Source organism: Medicago truncatula, chromosome 8 (genome assembly GCF_003473485.1).
Source record: "Medicago truncatula cultivar Jemalong A17 chromosome 8, MtrunA17r5.0-ANR, whole genome shotgun sequence".
Taxonomy (NCBI): Eukaryota; Viridiplantae; Streptophyta; class Magnoliopsida; order Fabales; family Fabaceae; genus Medicago; species Medicago truncatula.
The window spans coordinates 47,241,628-47,265,030 of record NC_053049.1 but is presented as its reverse complement, the minus strand read 5'-3'; the positions used below and the strand labels follow the sequence as shown (position 1 = coordinate 47,265,030).

Sequence of the window (23,403 nt, the reverse complement as noted above, 5' to 3'; positions counted from 1 at the left end):
TACCGTTGTTGTGGTAATGGAGGACAATCAAGGAGACCTAAGGTTTTAAACAATGATAATAATCATTTATATCCTCATTCTTGTGCTGAACATGGCAGTCTAGAGTGTTTTTTAGAAGAAAATGTGGGCAATATACTGCTTTAAGTTTATGAAGCAGAGAAATAATGAATTATAATTTCAGCTGAGTCTAGTTTTAGTCGGTCAATCTTGATCATAGCCCATAATACGTGTGCTTGTTAATATGCTATAGTTTTAGTGTATCTTTGGATTGATGGTGAGATTGACCAAATTATGACGAGCCATCTGATTTTAGAGTTATTGTTGGGTTTGTAATAGGAGTCTGTACTCTTGAGAGTTTTTCATCTATTTTATTTGTGTTATGCATGACCGAAACCTCTATAAGAAGTATCCGTCCATTCAGGCCCTGGTATAAGTCTGATCTACTAGGGAACATATTGCACAGGCCAGAGAGGCTATGCTGGCTAAGAATGATAGTGCAAAATTGCTTGTCTCCACCAGATAGCTAGCCATGGCATGATGAGACCTTGCCTTGTGGGGAGTGGCGCTGCCGCTGATTGGCAATGCCACTTGGTAGAAGAGTGTGAGGGAAGTTGAATGATAACTATGGGGATTTTCATGACCGGGGTTGAACCTAATTGTTGTTGTCAATGGATCAGTGGGAAAATGAATGGCTGTCCATGGAGAATTTGGGTTACCGGTGAGGTGACCAGCAGCTGCCGCTTGAGAAGCTAATTTTCTGGTGGGCACTGTGCTGAAAAATGGGCACTAACACACTCTAGTATGCTTTTTGCATGCTAGAGCGAGCTTGATCTAAAATATTCACTGCCTTATAGTTAGACCTAAATTCATAGCAAATGAGTGATTATACATAAACATTCCCATGTGTCAAACACCATTCTACACCCCCTATGTGTCATGGGCAATTTTGTCCATTCATATAATATAAGGGGTAATTTCGTCCAAAAAAAACCTGCAACTTTCTCACCCTCACTTTCTCTTTCTCTGTTTTCTGGAAACAATGTGCATCGTCCCCATCTTCTTCATATTTTCATATATGCATTAATTTCACCAGCAAATCCTTGTTTCTTCTATCCATTAACTCTAAAATGATCATCATAAATAAATTTGTTCAATTTTATTCAAGTTCCTTGTTTCTTCCCACAAATTGTGTCTTGTTCATCTCAAATTTCAATTTCACAAATCACTGCTACTAAGTATCAAAAACAAATATTTTTTTCACAATCTTATTGATTCAAACCAACCACCACAAAAACTGTCTAACACTGGAAAAAATTAACAAAAACAAAAGTGACAAAATAAGCATCAAATAGAAGTGTTACTTTCATTGATAAAATTTTAATAACAAGAAGAATAAAAATTGAAATGTTATAACATTATTGAATCGATTATTTTTTGAGTTTTTGCAATGATTCAAGCTTCTATTGTTGTATTTGGAAATCACTTAAAAGGTTTTTTTTTTATCTTCGTTCTTTTTGTTGTTGAACAAAATTTCAGATATGACTTTATTCAAAAATTGATGGCGGCGGAGAAGTGCAGCGGCCAACGACGAGGAAGCGGTGGTGCCAGTGACGATTATAGGAAGAAGATGTATCATGAATGGCGGTTGTTGATGGGACAGTGAGTGTGAGCCGATGGTGACTGTGGTCGGAAGTAGATGCGGCCGTCGGAGGAGATCGAGAGTGATGAATTGCGGCGGTTGTTGATGAAGAGAGATATGAAAGAGTTGTGTTATGGGAGATCTGACATGTTTTATTTTATTTTTTAATGAACGCTTTATTATAATAAAATAAAATAAAATAAAGCATGACATGTTTTTTTTCAAAGGAGAAAACATGACAGTTGTTTTATTAAAAAATAAGCTATGAACTTGGCCGTTATTTTTAAGCCATGAACATGTTGTTTTATTAAAAAATAATTAAATTAATAGGGTTAAAATTGGAAGAAAATATATAAAACTACCAGCTATAAGCTCAAAAGCTACTTGAAATAACTTCTCAAAAAACGCTATAAGCTAGTGAATTTTTTTTTTTTACCGAACACATCTTATTATATCAAAACAAGGTTATAAGCTAGTCCAACAAGCTATAAACTAGCTTATTCGTGTTACCAAACACAGTCATGATGAGTTGAATTTAATGTGAAATTTTAATTGTTACAAGTCATATAGTGCAAATTAATTAAGATTGCATACCTAAATATAATTAAATAAACATTAAAAGTTACCTTATTAAAATTAATTTTTTTTAATAGAAAAATTGAATCATTTATTTGACATTTAATGTTACATTTATAATATTACATTTTTGATTGGTTGATATCTTGAAAGCGTAAATACCCTCTAAATAAGATAAGGTAGTCTAGGCCTCACCTATTATTAGTGGTAGTATTAATGATTTGTTGCACGTTCATGTAGGTGGTACGTCAATTAAATTATTTGTGGCCTATTTAATAGGTTTTACGGTTTTTTTGTTTTTGTTTTTGTAGATAGACGAAATGGCAAAGCCATTATAAACTTACACACACAAGTGGAGGTGCCGGGGTTCGAATCCCGATCATGGCATCCGACCTAACAATTTCGGTATTTTTTCGGTTGAGATAGGACTTGCAGATAGATTTTACGGTTTTTGCTTGAGAGAAAAACGTGCAACTTTAACATGGTTATATAATTAATGGGTTACCGTATATAACAGTGAAGTACGAGGGGTTACAGTAGACTTCAGGTTGTACACTAAATTACGTAGCAACTATATATATACACTTACATATGTTTATGTGTGTAATTTATAAAGCACTTAAGTTTCCTTAAGCATCCAAAAATGGTTTCTAAGACATTCACGTGCGATACTATGTTCATGTGTGTGATATACAAAGCAATTAAGTTCCATTGAGCATCCAAACGTGTATCGGGTTTCTAAGACATTCATGTCCGGTACTAACTATGAGATCAACTCTGTATCGGGTAACTGACATGTGGTAAGAGACCAATTGGTAACGGACCTGTGGTGTGTATCGGGTAACTGACATGTGGTATGAGACCAATTGGTAACAGACCTATGGTGGGCCCGAGTTACTCTTATGTATGTTTTAAGACGCCTCGGTCAATATTGATAAGTTTACTTACTCCTTATTCTATTTTTGTTCTATTTTATTTAGAGCTGTATTTATTTGTTCTTAATATTTTCTCTTCAATTTATTATATGTGATGATTTTGTGTATAATTTTTTCAACATTAACAATACTTTAGATAGTCTGGTCACTGGCGGTCTGGCGTTGTAAAGGAGATATGATGGAATCAGGTTGAGGGTTGATGATATTGTTTTGTAAAGGTTTTCCCAAAAATGCCGTTTTTATGTTGTGACCTGTTTTACAGTCAGCAGTCACTGAGTTATAGTTACGCATCCCACACTTTTTGCCACTGGGATAGTTTGTTTGTTTATTCTTTACTTTCGGTGATCTCTTTTCTGCCCCCAAGTCATGGAACACTAAAAGATATAGAAACAAATTTTTCCAACCCCATGCATTTCAATTAATATTAAGAAAACGTATTCTTACACTTAAAATATATATACATTGAAAAGTGGCCTAGGCTTATAGCAAACCACAAATAAAGTTTTGGTGCTCGTTACTTTTAGGCTAATGGTCTGATAAGATAAGAAGTAAAAGTGGCTTGGGCTCATTGCAGAGACTAGAGAGGTTCTGCTGATTGAGAATGGTGGAGCAACATTGCTTGTCTCCGCAAAATAGCTAGCCAAGGTATGTCAAGTTCTGAAAGTGTGCGGCTTGTAAGGAGTGTGAGGGCCAGTTGAAACTTGAAAGTTGCAATGGAGCATTGTGAAAATGAATAGTTGTCAACGTCCAAGGCGAATTTGGGATACCGGTGGACTGGCAGTTGACGCATGAGAAGTTTAGTATTCAGGTCTTGGTTGAGCCGGAAAATGGTGCCCTTATCTACACCATTCACTACCATAAAGTTAGACCTAAACTCGGCAAAAGTTTTTGCTTCTAAATTTACTTTATTAATATACCTTGATGTAACCTTAAAAATTATGGACCACACGTGAAACACAACACAACAAATGCGTCTGTTGTAGTAGAGCATTAACAAGAGTTGATATGGTTGGTGGTCCTGAGTTGTAAAAGAGAGGAAAGGAATCTGGTTGAGGTTAGTGATATTGATTTGTCAAAGGTCTTTCCAAAAATGCCGCTTTTATTACGTTGTGACCTGTCTTGCGAGTTATAGTTACGCATCCCTTACTTTCAGTTACACCACACCACACTCCTTCCTCTCTCCTCTGTGACACTTCAGTTTCTTTATTCTTTTACTTTACTTTTGGTAATCTCTTTTCCATCCCCAAAGTCATGGAACACAAATAATTTAGTAACAAATTTTACCAATCACATGCATTTCAGTTATAATTTAATTAATCAAGAAAACATATTCTTACATTGGAAGTTATATATACACAATGGAAAAGTACACTAATTTTTTTTCTTATCGGAATGTTTAATATTTACAAATTTTTATTGTAATACAAAAGTATTTTAACTACATAATTATAAAAATGTGTCGATTTTAAGAACAAAATGCATTTCATAAGGATGTTTGCATTAAGTTCACACAAAATGGTTGATCATTGCTTCACAGTTTCTTCATTCATTTCTCCAAAAAAATTGAATTGAATTCAAGTAGAGCATCTCTGTGTATAAAATATAAAAGACTATGCGCATGTTTTAAAAATAAAGGAAACTCTTGATTTAGAAAAGGGAAAAATATAAGAGCTTGGAATAATTTCCAGTACTAACAACAATAGCAGAAACTCTTCAGTCTTTATTAGATATTTCTGAAATGCTGTGAATCAAAAATGGGTTTGTCAATGTATAGTCCTCATTTATTTATAGTTGAAAACAGGCTACATTCCGCAAAACAGGATACACTCAAAGTTAAGTTTATAACATTCATATTATTATTCCAGAAAATAGAAGAAGCAAACCCTGCAATCAAAATAATGGGTGCCCCTGTTACCGGCCAAGGAGCACCCCCCACAGCGGACATGGTCAGCCCGTTAGTTAAAAGTCTATAGGACCAATAACTAAGGCATAGTAGCTTCTTCATGTGTTGATCTATTACTTACGCAAAACAAAAAATATCAAACTGGTATTACATGCCTTTAATTACCTTGGCAATAACATTAGGACTCTTCTACTCCCAAATACTGAGAGTGAGAAGCGGCTAGAAGCGCTGCTCCAATGCCTGAACCATCATTAGCATGCTCAACGACAACGGTTTCAGCTGCCTCATCTCCAAGCAATTCCTTCAGCGTATCCTCCAAGCAAACTCTGAATTTAGTGTAGTGTTCAAACAACCCTCCATCCAATGCTATCACTGACTTTTGCTTCTCTCCACCCTTAACTGTGTCTCTTCCTAGTTTCTTAAGGATTCCCAAAATACCAGCAGCAGCAAGGCGTGCACCGCGACTGGCTACAATGTCACAGAGTTCCACAACAATCTTCCTCATTTTTAGTGATGTATTAGAGATCTGACAAAAAGGAAATCAGTAAGAAAACTTATCCATTTGAGAGAAAATAGCACTATATAGGATGATATGTGAGGCATGAAAGTCGTATTTCAACATGGCCATCAGAGCATGCATACCTCCAATATATCCCTCAATTTGCTTCCAACCTCTTTCAAATCTGGTGTTGTGTCGTGGTGCATGGAAGACATGTCAGGTGTCCTAATATAAAAGATGTTAAAACTCTGAAAGCTCTGATACTACATAAAATAATGTGTTGCAATGAAGATTTATGCAACTCAACAGGGTAAAACAGGTGATATAGGGCAAAGAAGGAATGAAAATAAGGAGCTCTGCTTGTATGGTTGATTAGAATGAGAATACATAGAAAGAATTGAAATCATCTAGGCCTACGTTTGCGTTCCATTTTTGCAAAACTTCCATACCAATTTGGATAAAAATGTAATATTAATGATCCAAAAAATAGGAAAATAAAAACAAAAAACGTAAGTTACTATTGGTTCTACTGTATTTTGTATACTTTCACAAAGAATAACACTATCAGTACAAACCACTTTCATTCATCCAAGCTTTTACCTAGAATCAATAAGAAGGGTGAAAATAAGAGGGAACCAAGGCTGATACTAAAATGGTCCATGGGAAGAAGTCTGAACAGAAAATGCTTTAATATTTGCTCAAACTTCTGCAAAATTCATGCAATTAATAACCAAGGCTACGTATAAAAGGAATCATTATTGACATGGTTTAGTGGCATACCTAAGTATAAAAGGAATTTTCAACTTAGGGGGAACAGTATCTCCGAAAAATTCAGCCTCTTCGGCCATCTTCAACAAAGCTCTCCGTACAATTTCCCCCAAGTACATGCCAGAAAGCAATTTCTCAAAAATCTGTGGACGATGGTGGAAGGATCAAGGATGCTACAAGTTCACATGGTTATCTAAACCAATAAAAGTAATTTGATTAATCATAATTACCTGTTCTCCAGGGTTTAAGCTTTCAGCATCAAGATCTTGATCATATTCTGTTAAAGGAAGATGTGATGATCGGAAATTACCCCATTCCATGTTTATAACCTACAGTTTTTAGAAGTAATTTGGCACTGGGTAAGTCATGACCTGCCTCTTAGTAGCATTGTAAGACAGTTTCATCACACAAGAAACTCTCCTAATTATTCATAACCTTACCATATCTCCTGATTTTGGCATAAGGCCATGCCATTTTGGAATAGCATGTGCATGTTCTACATATGCTGCATTTGTCCCAGTACCGAGAATCACAGCAGCAATGACATCCTGATTGTAGAATCTGCCTCCAGCCAATGTTCCAATTGTATCATTAACCTACATAACATTAACAAGTTAGTTTTATTTAGAGGTTAAGAAGATATCAATGATCCAAGAATTGCTAAAACTAAAAAAAAAGTGACACCATAAAACCTTGTAACTCCAAATTCAGTCAGAGACAAACTTGAAATCATCATTCTCAAATTCTTACTAGAAAAAAATAAAGAAATCCTAAAAGAGGAGAATGAGACTGACTAGAGCTGCAACACGCATATCCAGGCCAATTTTTTCCAAGGACTTGGTTAGTTCTCCCACCACATCTTCGCCAACCTACAAGCAAGTGATAGAGACCAACTGTCAGATGACCATTCAATGAGAGAATTTCTGAAAACAAAGAGAAAAATGGGCCTGTTTACTTCTAAAAACATTTTCATTTTTTAAAATTTGTGTTCATTTAGAATTCCTAACAATGAGATGAAAGACTCGTGTAGGTGTAGCAAACAAGAGAGAAAATAGAAGACAAGCTAGCAAGAATGTATTTTCAGAAGACAATGAAAACAGTGTTTTGGTATTTATCAGAATTTCTGAAAATGCTAAATCTGTTTATAAAAATTGTAAAAGAAATGGAAAGAGAAATATTGGATATATATTCTATTATGTTTACTTGTGAACAAGATTTCTCTCTTTCAAAAGAGTTTCTACGATACAATTTTGAACCATTATGAGGTAAACACTATGATATCTGGTCTCACAATATTCAACACAACAACAAAAAGAAAAAGGTAACATGTTTTTCAAACAGAGACTCATTTAAGTATCTGGACGCATCACTGAATAATCAAGTAAGTAACTGCACGAAACAATGGAAACACAAATAAAATTGAATATAACATAGTCAATGTAAAAAGAATTACGGTATCATCAATACTGAAACCCTTAGTCCACTTTATTAGAGTCCCAGATGCAATTGAGGTTTGCTTCACAGGGAACGAGAATGTAAAACCGAGCTCTCTTTGTCTGCCAGGTGGAGGATGAAAACCTTCAGGTTCTGACTCAACAAATTTTGCGAGAGCTGCTGCTATAAAATCAAATAATCCCTGTAACAAACAACAAAATCAATATATACATACATCAGAGTGTAAGCTGATTCAATACTCCTAATGATCTTCCCATAACACACTTACCTCTGAAGAACCGGTCATCAATTGAGGAGGAATTGAAACTTCATCAAACTCTTGGCTAATGACACCTTTCTCTTTTCCACCTAAATGTACACGAAGGACACGGAAGTTTGTTCCACCAAGATCTAGAGCATAATAGAGTCCTTCCTCATCCCTGCAAATAATGTGACAATGTGAAAAATTACTCAAAGGAAAAAAGCTATAAAAATCACATGTTTCATCATCCAAACTTTCATATCACAAAATCAAATGCTTTAGGAATAAGATACGACCATTCAATGTTACTGAATCATCAACAAGTGGATAGAGATCACATGTTTTATTACTGGTTTGCTAGTAAATTCCTCCCATTATAATCATGTAAATTCTTAAGTGCTACAACATTCGAATAATCTGAGTGTGTTTGGCTTTGCGGTGATAAAATCGACTTTTAGTGAACTGATTCGTAAAATTGATTATGACAGAAAGTGGGCTGAATTTACTTATATTTGAATATAAATAAGTGGGTTGAACAGTAAATTTGAGGCTAAAAACAATTGTAGAGGCAAAAATTCAAAATTCTAGCTTCAAAAAATCACAATCAATTATGTAGACAACATAATTCTTATCGAGAACATCCAAATATGTCAAAATCAATTTGCCATCTCCAAAAGTGGAATAAAAAATGTTGATAAATAAACAGAACCTCTAATCAACAACATACCTTTATATCAATCAACTATGCCAGTACCAGAATACAATCACAAATCATGGATTGGATTACATGCTGAAATCAGTTTGAGAATTGAACAAAAAAACATAACAAAAGAAAGTCAAACTACTTCTGAACAGATTTTAGTTGTTAGGATGCATATAAATGATATCATAACAAAAAATATATCAAAATTAAAATTTAAAAAAAAAAAAAAAAAAAAAATCATATAATCCACAAATTCAAGATCAAAAAAGAAGAAAAATGAAAAATCTACTGACCCAGTAGGAAGATTATCAACATAGCTGATTAACATGCTAAGCTTGCTGCCACCTTCAGATGCAAGACCAGCATGCATCTCAACATCCATAGCATCAGCCAACTGTCTAAGCTTTCCAATTGGTGTCTCACACTTTTCCCCAAACTCCTTCAAAATAGACACGCTACGTGTCCACTTTCTCGAACTTATCATACGGTGGCGCACCACAAGTGCCGCCGCGGCACAAACGGCGGCAGCACAAACAACCGCAGCTCCCACCGCGACCTTACCCATCACTCAAATCTCAATCTTAATATTAATCCAACAAAGTCGGAAACTTTATTTATAGTTGAATGAGAAAAACAAAGTTTAGATTGATTGAATTTATTTATAAAAGATTGTTGTTGTTGTTCATCTTTCTTTTCTTATTTTTTGTGCATGGTAAAGAAAATGACAGTGCAGTTACGAGTTAGGAGAAAGAAAGAGAGGTGAAATGACAGACAAACATGAATGAAGCAATCAATTAACATTAACATAAAAAAAACAAAAAAGTTTAGATCTGATTCTGTGGGATTTGGGAAATTAGTTACTCATTTTAGTTAATCACACAGCAAAAATTAAATTAGCTTAATCTTTACCTTCTTTTTAAGAAAATGACAAGCATGTGATGTACCGATATTAACCAAGCCGATAAAAAAGTAAATAAAAAATTAAGAAAAAGGTGAGACTAATCCTCAAAACAAATAACAGAGTTATCCTCAAAAGATTTACATATCCGAGTCAATATCTTGTTAAATATTTTAATATTATTTTTTAATGGATAATTACAACATTTTAGGAGATGATGACGTCCATAAAAAATATTAGTAAATTAATGATTTCTATACCAATATATAAAGAGCCAATTTTTTGGCTAGATTTTTTCTTTTCAATTTTACCTCTTTATTTAAAATATTTTATCATTTTTAATTAAATAATTAGTTAAAAAAATTAAGTAAATCTCATTAAATTATAAACAATCCACAACAATAAGAAGAATAACCAACTACTACAATAGAAATAACATTGAACCCTGTGAAAATAAATTTGAGAAATACTAGCAATACTCACTTTTGAACACTCTCTCTAACACTCATTTTTTTATTTTTAATGTGTAGATCCATATTGATTTAAACCAATAAAAAAATGAATATTAGAAAGAGTGTTGCTAACCCTCCGTATTTGAATGTAACATTTTTTTCCTTCTAATTTTACACTTTACTTCATTATTTTTTATTATATATTATTTTATAGTTTCTTATCAATAAAAGCAAAAAGAAAGACATGTTAGAGCCTATCTTGAGGGTAGTTTAGAGCAAAGAAAATTATATGGATAATTATTTATTAAGGGTTAATAGGTCTTTATCCCTCTGTAATATAGATTATTTTTGGTTTTCCTCCCGTAAAATATTTTATTTTGATTCACCCCTGTAAAAAAAAAATTGTTTTGATTTACCCCACTAATAGGCCAAACAAAAACGAAAAATTCTTGAAAAAAATAAAATTGATTTTTGTTTGGCCTATTAGGGGAGTAAATCAAAACAAAAATATTTTACAGGGGTGAATCAAAATAAAATTTTTACAGAGAGAAAAACCAAAAATGACATATATTAAAGGGGGTAAATGCCTATTAACCCTAAAAACAATATATTAATGGTCAAATACCTCTCACGATCATTTAAGTTATATGTTTATAAGAGATTAGTCCTTCAAGTTTTTTTTGTTATTGATTGGTCCTCCTTTAAATTATTTTTTGTTACACATTGGTTATGTAAGCCATAGAATGTTTACACTCTCATCCATCTTTTCAAGCAACTTCGTTAAGAAGTGGCTATAGATAATTTAACATTAAGATGGTAGGTCCAAAAGTGCTTATGATATCAAACATGATTACTTATACACATTTTCTTCTTCTTGTTTTTGAATTTCAAACCTAATTTTACATATAAATATTTAATCAACAATATTATAAATCAAGTAATCGATCAATTTTATTTTGAATAAAGACTGAATAACACACATATAAGCTCTAGTTTTGAGAACAATAAATTTGAACAAACCAATTTAACTAACCGCGAATGGTATTTGGCCTATATTAATTCATTGAATTTAAAAAGATAATTTAATTTGGGAAATGTTAACGAATTTCCTAATGACACTTTTTAACAACTTTAAATAGTAAGTTTTTATAGAAGTTGATGAATTTAATGCATTGAAAATTGAACTAATTTATTTTTTCAATAATCATTTTCTTAATTAGGAATCCTTAAAAAGTATCTTAGGACGTTCGTTAACAAAACCCATTTAATTTTGTGCAAAGACAATTTATTTGAAGAAGGTAATTTTATATGACTGTGTTCGTACGTAAACGGTGCTCCATTTCAATTTTCTGTTTTTACTTTTTACACATCTTGGGTACTCCTATTTGTTTGTTTGTTAAAATAGGATACGACAACGTCAAAACGAGCATGTGTAAGAAAAAGAAGTGTACAAAGTTACTTTTTTAATTATCCTACATTATTTATTTATTTTTAAAAATTCTTTTGTCAAAAAAGAAAACCCAACTTTATTTGGTAACGTAGGTTTAAAAAACGATAAATAGAAGTTTTTTTAAATAATTCTAAATTATATGCTAATAAGTGATTACTTTATTTGTCAAAAAAAAAAAAAGTGCTCACTTTATGGGTTTTACTTAATTTTTTTTCTTTCTATATGTCTACATTATAAATGCAGGTATAAAATTTGTTTTAGACTAGGTCAAGGCCCTCTCTTGGTATGGATCCAAGTTTTATTGACAGCTTACGCTAAGGATGGATCATAGCTTAGGCTCACATTAGGTTGCGTTTAATTTGGACCCATGAAAATATGGTTTCATGTTGGACCAATTTGATATGAGCCATGGATATATAATTTTATAATTTGTATTGACAGATTAGATACTTGGCAACCTTCTCTTCGGGTGGATGGTACAAATTTGTGGTATTTGCAGAAATACCAATATAGTTTATACTATTTGGTTTTTGTTTTAAATGTTATTGGGCCAATCTTAAAAAAAAAATATTCCATTGCCTAAATATTGGACCTGACAACGTTAAATAGCATGAGATATAAAATGATTATGAATTCAAAACAATTAAGTTCTTGAATTTAATTATATTAAATACCAAAACGTGCTGAATTTAATTATACCTCTAGTTTACATTTTATTCCATCATGGGCAAAAAAAACGTACATAATTTTTTTAATTTTTTAATGTAATTCTTAATCAATTATTTATAATAATTAATTCAACCAATGAAACACGTTAATTAATTGGGTCCTGCTAACCGGTGCCCCGGGCCATTGGTTAAGCATACCATAAAAGAGAATTATCACCATAAAAGAAAACTGTTTTTGACTTTATTATAAATTAATTATACAATTTCAATGCATTAACTACTATATAATTTTCTTTTTCATATCTTTAATCAGTGCCCCGAGGGCACCGGTTAGCATTTCCCTAATTTAAAATATGTCCAATAAATTTTTAGATTTATTTTCGTGTGTTTGGTTAATAATTAAATTCCTTAATTTAATTATATCTAATATGAAACTTCAAAGTAGTTTAGATTTCTCTTTGAATTATGTGAATTAGATTTAGATCTCTCTGGATACGTTGTAGTAGTTGAGCTAGGGTTAGGGTTAGGGTTTTATTTGTGGGAATTAGTTAAAGATTCTGATTGGATAGGTCCAAAGTAGTTTACATAGGGTTAAGGTTTGAATCATGTGAATTAGTTTTTGACTACGACTGGATAGGTCCAAAGTAGTTTACTTAGGGTTAGTGATTGAATTATGTGGATTAGATTTAGATTTCTCTGGATACGTTGTAGTAGTTGAGCTAGGGTTAGGGTTTTATTTGTGGGAATTAGTTAGAGATTCTGATTGGATAGGTCCAAAGTAGTTTACATAGGGTTAAGGTTTGAATCATGTGAATTAGTTTTTAGATAGGTTTAATGTTTGAATCATGTGAATTAGTTTTAGATTACGACTGGATAGGTCCAAAGTAGTTTACTTAGGGTTAGTGATTGAATTATGTGAATTAGATTTAGATTTCTCTAGATAAGTCAAAGTAGTTTAGCTAGGGTTAGGGTTTTATTTGTGGAAATTAGTTAGAGATTCTGATTGGATAGGTCCAAAGTAGTTTACATAGGGTTAAGGTTTGAATCATGTGAATTAGTTTTAGACTATGACTGGATAGGTCCAAAGTAGTTTACTTAGGGTTAGTGTTTGAATCGTGTGATCTTCTACATAGTAGTTGGAGATTCTGATTGGATAGGTCCCTGTAAAATTTTGGTTGTTTCCAACATTAGCGCCAGCATTCCGAATCAAGTGCCACACACATAATCTGTGATGAGCTTTTGGGAAAACCTTTCCAATCGCATTCTTCATTGACAAATCCCCATAAGTTATAACAGATATTGGACTTTTCCCACTCATTGCTGCAAAAAATTGTTCGAGCAACCACACATATGTTTCTTCTGTTTCGTTGCACACAATTGCCGCACAAAATACAATACTCTGGTTGTGGTGGTTTACCCCAGAGAACACAACAAGTGGGCACATATACTTGTTCCTCTTGTATGTAGCATCAAATGCCACAACATCGCCGAATATCAGATAATCTCGCTGAGCTACACCGTCACACCAAAACAAATGTGAAAGCCTTCCTTTATTGTCAACTATATGTTTCCAAAACATCGTTTCATCATTTGCACGCATGCTTTCAAGGAACTCACATGCGGATTTTGCATCAAGTGACGAAGTTAGTCGCATCCTTTATTGTTCGTTGTACATATCATGCCTACGAAATCCAACTCTTCCATAACCACCAGCTTCACTAGCAAACAAACCAAAAATATGGGAGGTCTTAATCCCAACTTGTCTCATGTTCCTCATTCGCCAAATGTCAAATTCTGCCATCTTTCTATGCGCCGGGAGCATACTGGCAGTGGCGGAGCCAGAAAAAAATGTCAGGGTGGACCACTAAAATTAACTATTGAAAAGTTGTTTAAAGTCTCGCAAATTAGACCTATAATTGAATTATTTAAATTTTTCGGGTGGGCCACTAAACCAATTTGCAGGAATTTGGATCAACCGAAACCTAAAACCGACATAAAATTGTATAAAATCTCGCAAAATAGACCTATAATTGAATTATTTAAATTTTTCGGATGGGCCATTACACCACTTTGCAGGAATTTGGATCAACCAAAACATAAAACCGACACAAAATTGTATAAAATCTCGCAAAATAGACCTATAATTGTTGATTTTTTAATTTTTCCGGGTGGGCCACCATGAAGGGCTCCGCCACTGCATACTGGTGAATTGGTCATCCAACAAAGCGTGATTATGAACATCGTTCATAAATTTCATGTACCACCTTCCACTTTTTGAATCAATGTGAACACGACATTTTGCTTCACAACCACATCTCACACGAGCTTTCGGTACTCGCTTTCTAGTTGATGAGCTGCAACTTTTTTTCTCTGTAAACCCTTGTCGATAACAAACAAGTGTCTGTTGAGTTAGTTCACCACTTTTGCTTCTCATTACCTTGCTTTTTCTTGCAGCAAAACCATGACAGCTAGCATACCAATTATAAAAAGTAAATGCTACAGCAACATCTACAAAATGGTATCTCCTGACATCTTCTGAACTTAATTCTTTGAAGTTAATACTTGAAATGTCTTCCAAACAATTCACAACATAAGACTCGTCGAACCTACATCTGTTGTCACCATCATTTCTACTGCCTTCAATGGTTTCCTTTGGTATTTCAGATTCATTCTCGTTAATAACATCTTCACGATCAGAATCATCCTTAAACAATGACAAACTATCCAATCCCTGCATAATAACCAATAATCAGTTATTATTTTTTCTTTTTCAATCAATTGTAAGATCTTAAACACACAAAAAAATGCACACCTGTGTCAAATCCTCCTCATCAAAAGTCGAATCAGATTGAAAATCCACCATTTTTCCAATACACGGGGAACAACTTTTAATAATAATCGGTGCTACATGGGCAGGATTTACTCTATTAATAATTTCCAAACAATAATCTATGACAACAATCCAAATTTGAAGAAATTAAGCTTTGAACAACTCTAAAAAATTACAATTTTTTTTACAAGTCAAAATTACAACCTAATATAAACTATTTCTTAGTCTACCGATCAATAAGCGTAATTAATAGTTTAAATAATAATCAAAATCTGTTTTATATAAAAAGAATTTTAGTGTGCCTTAACATAAACAACAAATCAGAAATGAAAGTCAAAACGGTACTAGTTCTTTTGGCAAATTTGAGCTATTGTAATCATAAAATTTACATCATGATCAAAGTTTTAGTGTTATGTTGCATGGTTGACGACATCAGTCTGATTCTTGCGGAAATACCGGGCTAAGCACGCAAACCACACATAACAACACAAAAAAAAAAAAATTATAAAATTAAAGTGTTTTTTACCAACAATTTAGGACAACAAATTCCCAAATAAGGACTAACCTTTGTTGCTGGAGATAGATCAAACACTCATGAAAAACTGAAATTAAGTTTTTAACCCAAATTCCAGATCTGCATCTGCATCGTTTGAGAATGAATAGGCTTTTGTGTTATTTGGATATGATCAAAGAACAACAATGGTGATTCGCTTAAGTAGAAAGGGAATTGGAGAAGATAACTGACATAAATCGAAAAGAGAATTTTTGTTGAGATTTTCACCAAGGCTTATTCAAAAGACAACTGCTAAGAAATAAGAAAGTTCAGCATCGTAAAAAGGTTTTTGTGTTTTGGTTGAGATTTTCATAGAAAGGGTAAGAAAGGTATTTTATCTACATGTATATAATTTGTAAATTTATTAACTAATGTGGAACCTGTTATGATTTATCATATATATGGGGTGAAAATATAAATAACATGTTACAGGAACAACCTGCAGTAGCCTGTATTATCAATGGGTCCAATATGAACCAAAACAATAACAGGTCCAGCCTAAATGTTTGGATCAGGCCGCTGGAGGAATACCGACCATCAGCGGCGAAGCTCGCAAAAAATTTATGCAGGGACAAACTATAAAGAAGATTTTTTATTTAAAACGAACATATATTTTTAAGGATAAAATATATTTTTAGTCACATAAATTATAATTTTTTAGGTTTAGTCCTTAATAAAAATTATTCAATTTTTATTTCAGTTTTTTAAAATTTTACAAAAACAAAGTATTTTTAATCTTGAATTTAATCTCTAACAAAAAAATGAAGGACTAAAATTAACAAATCTTAGAAACTTAACATAAAAATCGCTATTTAGAAACGTCGGGCGAAATGCGTTTCAAGAACCCAATTTCATCAATAATTGACTGTTTAATAATAGATTAATAATGTTTTTTCAAATGTAAATAAATATGTTATTTGCAAGAAACTCACTGTCCATTTAGTTTTTCAATGACTATTGTCTTGATAATTTTTATTGTTGAAAAAAGTTTCTCTATTGTTGTTATTGAGATCGGGAGTATCAAACAAATACAAATAAATCTATCAATCTTGTAGTAATTTTTTTACTTTATTATTTATGCTAATTTTTACAACGGAATTTGTTTGAGGTAGCTCAATATTTATTATTTGGAGTATCCGGATAAAAATACATACCGACCACTTTAAGATTTTTTTATTTTTTTTTTGGGTAGCCAAGGCTACCCCTCCCATATGAAGGGCTACGCCCCTGCCGACCATTCAATTTGGATTCAATGATGATTAATGGCAATCTACTCACAGATGTCCCCTCATGACACATGACACATATTCATGTAACATTTCTAGGACCAAAACCCCAAACTTTTTCGATAAACGCTAACTCATGACACGGTTCAGGTACGCTCACACTTCAAGAGGGATCAAACCCAAAATTTTTGTCTCCTTTTAAATAGAGCGTTGGAAGATTGAAGTGGTAAAAGTAAAGATAAGTTGGAAGTTACTTTTAAATAGAGGTGGAAGAAGAAAGTTTGGAAGCTCAAATCATCGTATTTAACACTGGAGATCAAAGAAAAATTATCAATCATTGTCAAACAATGATGATCTTTCCAACTGACTGAATCCTAAAAAAACACAAAACTCTATCATCATTAGACCTTTATGGAGAATCATAACGCTTTAGTGGAAAATGATTGAAGATTAGAGCTTTTGGAACACATATATGATGTTTCAATAAAACTCACGTTCGAGCACAATCAAGCCAACACCATCAAACTGACCCAATTTTTTTTTCTTCATAAATAGTTAACTTCTATGATTATAATAGAATAATGATCTTCTTTCATATCAACTTGCTCAAAGATGGTAAGTACAAGCATGTTTTAATTTTTTATTACGCTTAACTTTATGTTTACTTATCGTATTTGATTATAATTTTTTGGGGAAGGAGGCAGTGTCATTTTTTTTACCATTTTTTATGATGTGGTTTTTTCATTTATGATATATTAATGCTTATCAGGTGTATTTTTTATGATCACAAGTTGAATCAACAAAAAATAGACAATATTGGAAGCATCCAAACAGGATCCAAAAGATGTCAAAACAAGCATCTGTTATGTACTACTGCAGATTCTGTCACTCTGGGTGTTTGGTTTGTAGCTAGGCATGGCAATGGGGCGGGTTGGGGACATGTTTTACATTTCCTATACCCTGTTCTCATATACTTACCCGTTACCCTCCCAAGTGGGGATGAGAAATTGAACCCCATCCCCACATTGAATAATTTTTTTTAATAAAAATAGAAGTTTTTTTGCAACCCCTCGAAAAATATTGTAATGCAATATCCAACACTATATTCACTTTAACATTTGTTATACCGATTGATTTAGTTGCTCCTTCAAATATCAATGATAGTTTTTATAACACGACAATTATCTAACAAAATAACATAACATATCAACATGAAGTAGTTTTCTGCATTCGAGACGGATTTGGGTATGAGTTCGGGGTGGGTACCTATATACCTGTTACCCGTCCCATGCCCGTGTTTTGAAATCGGGAAAAACCCAATCTCATACGCAAACCCAGTCAAAGCAGGGAAAACCCGTTAAATTGGGTTTGGTTCGGGTGGGTAACCACGGGTATGAGTTTTATTGCCATGCCTATTTGTAGCTTATGGAATTTCTTTGATGTTGTTCTTTTAGCAATAGTTTTGTTAGTTTAATTCATTGAGGATTTGCTGTGATCTTTCTCATTGAAATCTTGGTCCTCTTTAGGCTTACCTTATGTAACGCCTTAGTTGTTATTTAATTATTTTTAGTTGATTTAAAGTCTTTTATATGATTTTAAATGATTTATGTTGATTTTTATGGTGTGGTGTATTTTATTAAATGGCTACTTTATTATTTAATAGAATAAGTCTTGAAAATAGAAATGAGATTAAGTTGTGGGGCTGTTTTGAGAATTTAGAAAATTTAGTAGATTAAGTGGAAATAAGATAAAATAGATGGGAAAATATAAATAGGAGAAAATAGGTTATAATTGTTTTTACTTACAACCAGTTTTGGAGAAAATGGAGAACAAGAGGAGAAGAGAACCAAGAGAGAAGTTGCGATCGTTTTGTTAAGGTAAGGGTGAGGCTAACTCTCAATGATTATAGTTTTATAATTCTGATTATGTTTTAGCAAAGGTTATGGTTAATTTTAGAATTTGGAATTAGGGTTAAAAGTTGTAAATTGATGATTAGATAATGGAAACATATTAAATTGGTGCAAAAACTGTGTACAGACCTTGAAAGATTCATAGGTTGATGTTTAGAATCAGTTTTAAGGTTAGAACCATGAGATTGGGTGAATTTTTGAGAAAAACTGCAATCTGCCCGTACTGATATTCATTGCTCGCCTCAGCGAGCAGCTTGTCTCGCCTCGCGAGTGAGCCATGTTCATCGCTCGCCTTGCGAGCAAGATCGCTCGCCATAGCGAGTACTAGAGAGAGAAACCTTGATTTTTAAAATGTTGTTTTAGGTCGTATGTTGGATGGTTTTGAGTGCCTAGATGTTTATGGAGAGGACTGGTCAAGTTTTTAGATCAAAAAGAGGATTAGGGAGCTTAGAAATGAGGATTTAGTAAGAAAAATGTCAAAACTTTCGAGAGCAGCAATTTTCTGCTCGCCACGGTGAACGACTTACTCGCCATAGCGAGTAGCCCATTTCCATGAGCTTGCCATAGCGAGCAGTGCACTCACCTGGCGAGTTGCACAGTGGCTGAAGCCGTATTTGTGTTTTACGTACTGTTGGGTTGGATTCTTTGGATAGAACAAATAATTATGATAAATTATGTTATTTTACTAGAGCTGTTGATTTGAATATGATTGATTGTTGAATGCTGATTTATGCATAATTTCATTTAAATAGAATATACAAGTTGTTGGATTCCATTGTCAAAAGTTGTTGTGTCACGAGTTAACCATGTTGAGGTGTAAGACATATTTAAATATGCACTGTTGAATAGTAGTTGTCGTTGTCCATGCTGTTGTTGTTGTAGTTGAGTTGTATGTTGATATACACAAAGTCGAGTCCATTGTATACTTATAAACTGTTGAGTTGAGGACTCATGTCCTGGAATGTTAATCATTCAACTGTTGAGGGCTCATGCCTTGGAATATTAATCATTCAACTGTTGAGGGCTTATGCCCTGGAATGCCTTGTCATTCAAACTGTTGAGGGCTCATGCCCTGGAATGTTTATCATTCAAATTGTTGGGGGCTTATCCCCCGGAATGCTTAGTCATTCAACACGTTGAAAATGGTACCACATGCATATTGTAGTTGTCGATGTTGTTGGTTGCATCGTCGTTGTCATCATTGTTAGTTGAGTCGTCGGTGTCGTTGTTGTCGATTGAGCTGTTGTCGTTATTGTTGAAAAGTTGTTGTCGTTGTTGTTGAATCTTGTTGTTGTCGTCGTTGTTGGTTGAATTAGTAAGTGTTATTTAAGTTGAAGAAGTATGAACATTATTGTTGAATATATGTTGCTAATTATGTTATTTTAATTAAGTTGTTAAATACAGTTGATGATTTATATATCTATTATTATTGTTTGTGAATCTCACCCCTTCTGCTTGGAAATGTTGCTCTTCGTATGAGTAACTTGCAGGTGGTCGAGTTTAAGCTGCTGTTAGATTGCTGTCGTGAGTGAACTATCTCTCACGTGTGTCTTTACGTGCTATGATACGTAACGGGATGAGAACTTTATTGCATGCTTTTCTATTCCTTACGTATTGCTTATGAATTTACATGATTAAGTTGTTAATTGGATTTTTATGAGATGTTTTGATGAGGCCTTCGTGCCAAGACTATTTTAGATGTTGAAATAAATTCCGCTGCGAAGTATAAATAATTATGTTATTGAACTTTGAAGGAAAATTAGTTAATTATTCCATTTATGTTTTAAGAAATAAAGTGTGACATTCCGTTTGTGATGAATACTATGATAATTTAAATAAAATTTTTATGTTAGGAAAACGGGGTGTTATACCTTACACGAGTTTTGCTTTGTAACATGACTTTTTGTATTTGGTTCAGATCTCTCCTGAGTTTTATTGCTTTCTTTGCTTGATAAAAAAAAAGGTGTATTTTTTATGATCTGGATATTTGGTGTGACCTAATATGTGCTGTCATATTATAAATGAATATGTCATATCATAAAAAATGACCCAAAAAGAGGACGGAGGACCAAAATCTAGGAAAAAGTTAATACGGACAAAAAACCGATTTTTAAAATAGGGAGAGCAAACTTTCATTTTAAAAAAAAATTGGTAGGACCAAAAGTCTATTTAAACCTATATTTATTTATTAAACTTTTGTTGAAATTATTAAGACTGAACTTTTAGTAATAAATTCAATTTTTTTTTTTGTGAATTATGTAAAAAAAGTTAATAAAGAATAAATTTTGTGAAAAAATTGACCAAAAAAAAAAGTGAAAAAAGAATAAATTTTGTCAATTTTTATTTTATTAATACAGTGAAGAATATTTTTTATTAAACTAAAATATTTTCGGTGATTTGGTGTCTAAGAATATACTTATCCATGGAGTAGATATAAAGATGTTAAATTTTCTTTGGACATGGTTGTTCTTGTTGTCATCCTTACCCTGAGGGTCAAAAATCTCTTTGGAAACTTTTGCCTAGCGCACATGCACTCTTCTATTGGAATTTAAACATTCTTTTTGTCTTTACCATATGATTAGAATAATCATGAAAATACCACCAATTTCACAATTTATCAATCTACGCCTATTCGTCATTATATTTTTATTTTTTGGGATAAAATTTATATTTTTATTTAAAATCTATATTTTAAATAATAAGGTTGCAAAGTATGATAAATTAATTAAGTGATTGAGTTTAAGTAGTTAATGAACTCCACCAAAGAATAATTTATTTAAGAGAACCTAGGTTTAATTCATGAATGAAATAACTTTTCATCAAAATTTAATTACTTTTTGGTAAAACTCTGAATTTTTATTTTTTTATAAGCAAAAAACTCTGAATTATTAAAAACCTATTTTCTTAAAAATCGGAAGGTTAACACCAAAATTAATGAAAACTCAACAAATTATTGCAAAATAAAAAACTGAAGATAATTAAAATGCAAAATGGTTACTCAATAAAATGAGAAGTATTTTTCTTGAGTTGACTAAAAAGTATAAACTAATTTCATAGATAGAAAAATTTAGAGAAACTAAAAACCTAAGAAATATTTTAAAAGGGCTAAAATCAAATTGATATATTTATAGGACCATTTAGTCATTTACTTATAACCCTTATTATTATCCATATAATGAGAAGCAGGCAAGAGCGCATGTTTGCCATCCTCTTCATTTGTCCATATGTATGTTCTGGATTAATCGATTATTAATTAATAAAATTAAAAGAAGATTGCATTTTTCCTTTAAAAAAAAATAATCAAAGACTATAGCACAGGAAGTGCTACATAGCCCAAAAACGAAATAAGTAAATAAATAACAAGTAAAAGACAAATATATTTAAAATATAATATACTCGTAACAATAGAAAAGGTAAATATTCTATTGTCAGGTTATAGGTTATGGTTGATTAGGCTTAGTTTTTTATTTTGAGAGGATTGATTAGGCCCTATTCTCCACTACCTTGTTAGGTTCAGTTCAGCCAGGTTTTGATTGTAATGGACAAATAATTCTGATTCGGGGGCACACCTGAAATTCGTGCATTGCTTCAATTGTCTTGTGATATTAAGGTTCCCCTCCCATTATTTTAAGATCTAAAGGAAAATACTAAACAAGCATATACAATTAATATTTTTCACGATATAACAAAACATGTATTTCCACCAAAAAAATTATAAGATTTTGATGTTTAGGTGTAATAATTAGGTATGTCATTTGAACAACTATGTTAGAACAATTTATTAAATTAAACATCTAAAAATATGTATAAGATAATGTATGCATCGACACAAAAACCAAAACAATAGAGCAAGGGTAAAATATAATAAAAGTATGAAGTGAGAATTGTCCTTAAATTTGTTTACTTGTCTTTTGTTTGATCCAAAAATTAAGTATATGTCAAAATTTACTTATCTTTTCTTTGAATCCCAAATTAACAAAGCTCATTCTCTGTGCGTTTTCTATATGTTTTCTTCCTTTGCTTAATATGATCTTGTCAATTTGGAACTTATATGTATTTTCACTAGATCGTGCTCATATAGAACAAGGGTTTGAAGTGTATTTATGATTGAAATGAGTTGGGAGAACTTGTAAAAATTAAAGACTGTGTTTTGTGGATCTGAAACAAATACATATATGTATATAAGGGTCGGTGAAAAATTAACCACAAAAATTTTCGGTGTAATATGAATCACTCAGAAAATGTAGTATTTTTTTTAGGGAAATGTCATACTGCCCCTTAAGATACAAGTTTAGAAGCCGAATATAAAAACTTAATTTTGAAAATTGTGCATTTAATATCTTGAAAGTTTAAAAACTTATTTTTCAATACAAAATTTATATTTTAATTATTTATTTTATCATTAACTTGTACCCTTAAGACACAAGTTAACATAACCCATTTTTTTACTATCAATTGACTACCATAATATATCCTCCGTTAATTGATTTTGCGATTTTTAAGCCTATCAGAAATCGGGTTTGAATAGTATCTATTTTCAAGACAATTTTCAAGACAATGCAGGGTTACCACTTACCACCAAAAAGACAATGCATGGTTGAAGCTAGATTCGGAATGTGTTACATAACGAGACTAACCGAAAGATAACTTCGGTACGTTGTAGTACAACTTAAAAATAAGGTCATGCCATCGTGTGT

The 23,403-nt window shown here is 32.4% G+C and overlaps 2 protein-coding genes across 3 annotated transcripts; both read right to left on the bottom strand.

Moving 5' to 3' along the window:
- Positions 1 to 4,850: 4,850 nt before the first annotated feature.
- On the bottom strand, positions 4,851 to 9,507 carry LOC11408101 (hexokinase-1). The gene is made up of 9 exons (XM_003630659.4): positions 9,013 to 9,507; positions 8,044 to 8,194; positions 7,774 to 7,956; positions 7,115 to 7,189; positions 6,761 to 6,916; positions 6,551 to 6,649; positions 6,333 to 6,463; positions 5,696 to 5,777; positions 4,851 to 5,579 (listed from the first exon to the last, which is right to left on the bottom strand). Exons 1-9 carry the CDS (start codon positions 9,282 to 9,284, stop codon positions 5,232 to 5,234), a joined length of 1,497 nt encoding a protein of 498 aa, XP_003630707.2. The 5' UTR covers positions 9,285 to 9,507; the 3' UTR covers positions 4,851 to 5,231.
- A 4,305-nt stretch (positions 9,508 to 13,812) lies between these two features.
- LOC112417197 (putative protein FAR1-RELATED SEQUENCE 10) lies at positions 13,813 to 15,879 on the bottom strand. Of its 2 annotated transcripts, none has more exons than XM_039828399.1 (4): positions 15,583 to 15,879; positions 15,000 to 15,095; positions 14,393 to 14,918; positions 13,813 to 14,014 (listed from the first exon to the last, which is right to left on the bottom strand). In XM_039828399.1, the coding sequence occupies exons 2-4, from the start codon at positions 15,048 to 15,050 to the stop codon at positions 13,845 to 13,847; spliced, it is 747 nt and encodes a 248-aa protein (XP_039684333.1). In that variant the 5' UTR covers positions 15,051 to 15,095; positions 15,583 to 15,879; the 3' UTR covers positions 13,813 to 13,844. The 2 variants fall into 2 exon arrangements, with proteins under 2 accessions (XP_039684333.1, XP_039684334.1); XM_039828400.1 differs by having other exon boundaries at positions 15,000 to 15,091.
- Positions 15,880 to 23,403: the final 7,524 nt, after the last annotated feature.

Coding starts and splice junctions, on each gene's coding strand:
- LOC11408101 (XM_003630659.4), bottom strand. CDS start 9,284: ATGGGTAAGGTCGCGGTGGGAGCTGCGGTTGTTTGTGCTGCCGCCGTT. Junction 6,917..7,114: donor ATATGCGTGTTGCAGCTCTA/GTCAGTCTCATT, acceptor AATGTTATGTAG/GTTAATGATACAATTGGAAC. Junction 6,650..6,760: donor TGCCAAAATCAGGAGATATG/GTAAGGTTATGA, acceptor TAAAAACTGTAG/GTTATAAACATGGAATGGGG.
- LOC112417197 (XM_039828399.1), bottom strand. CDS start 15,050: ATGGTGGATTTTCAATCTGATTCGACTTTTGATGAGGAGGATTTGACA. Junction 14,919..14,999: donor ATGAGGAGGATTTGACACAG/GTGTGCATTTTT, acceptor GTTATTATGCAG/GGATTGGATAGTTTGTCATT. Junction 14,015..14,392: donor TTTGTTGGATGACCAATTCA/CCAGTATGCAGT, acceptor GCTCCGCCACTG/CCAGTATGCTCCCGGCGCAT.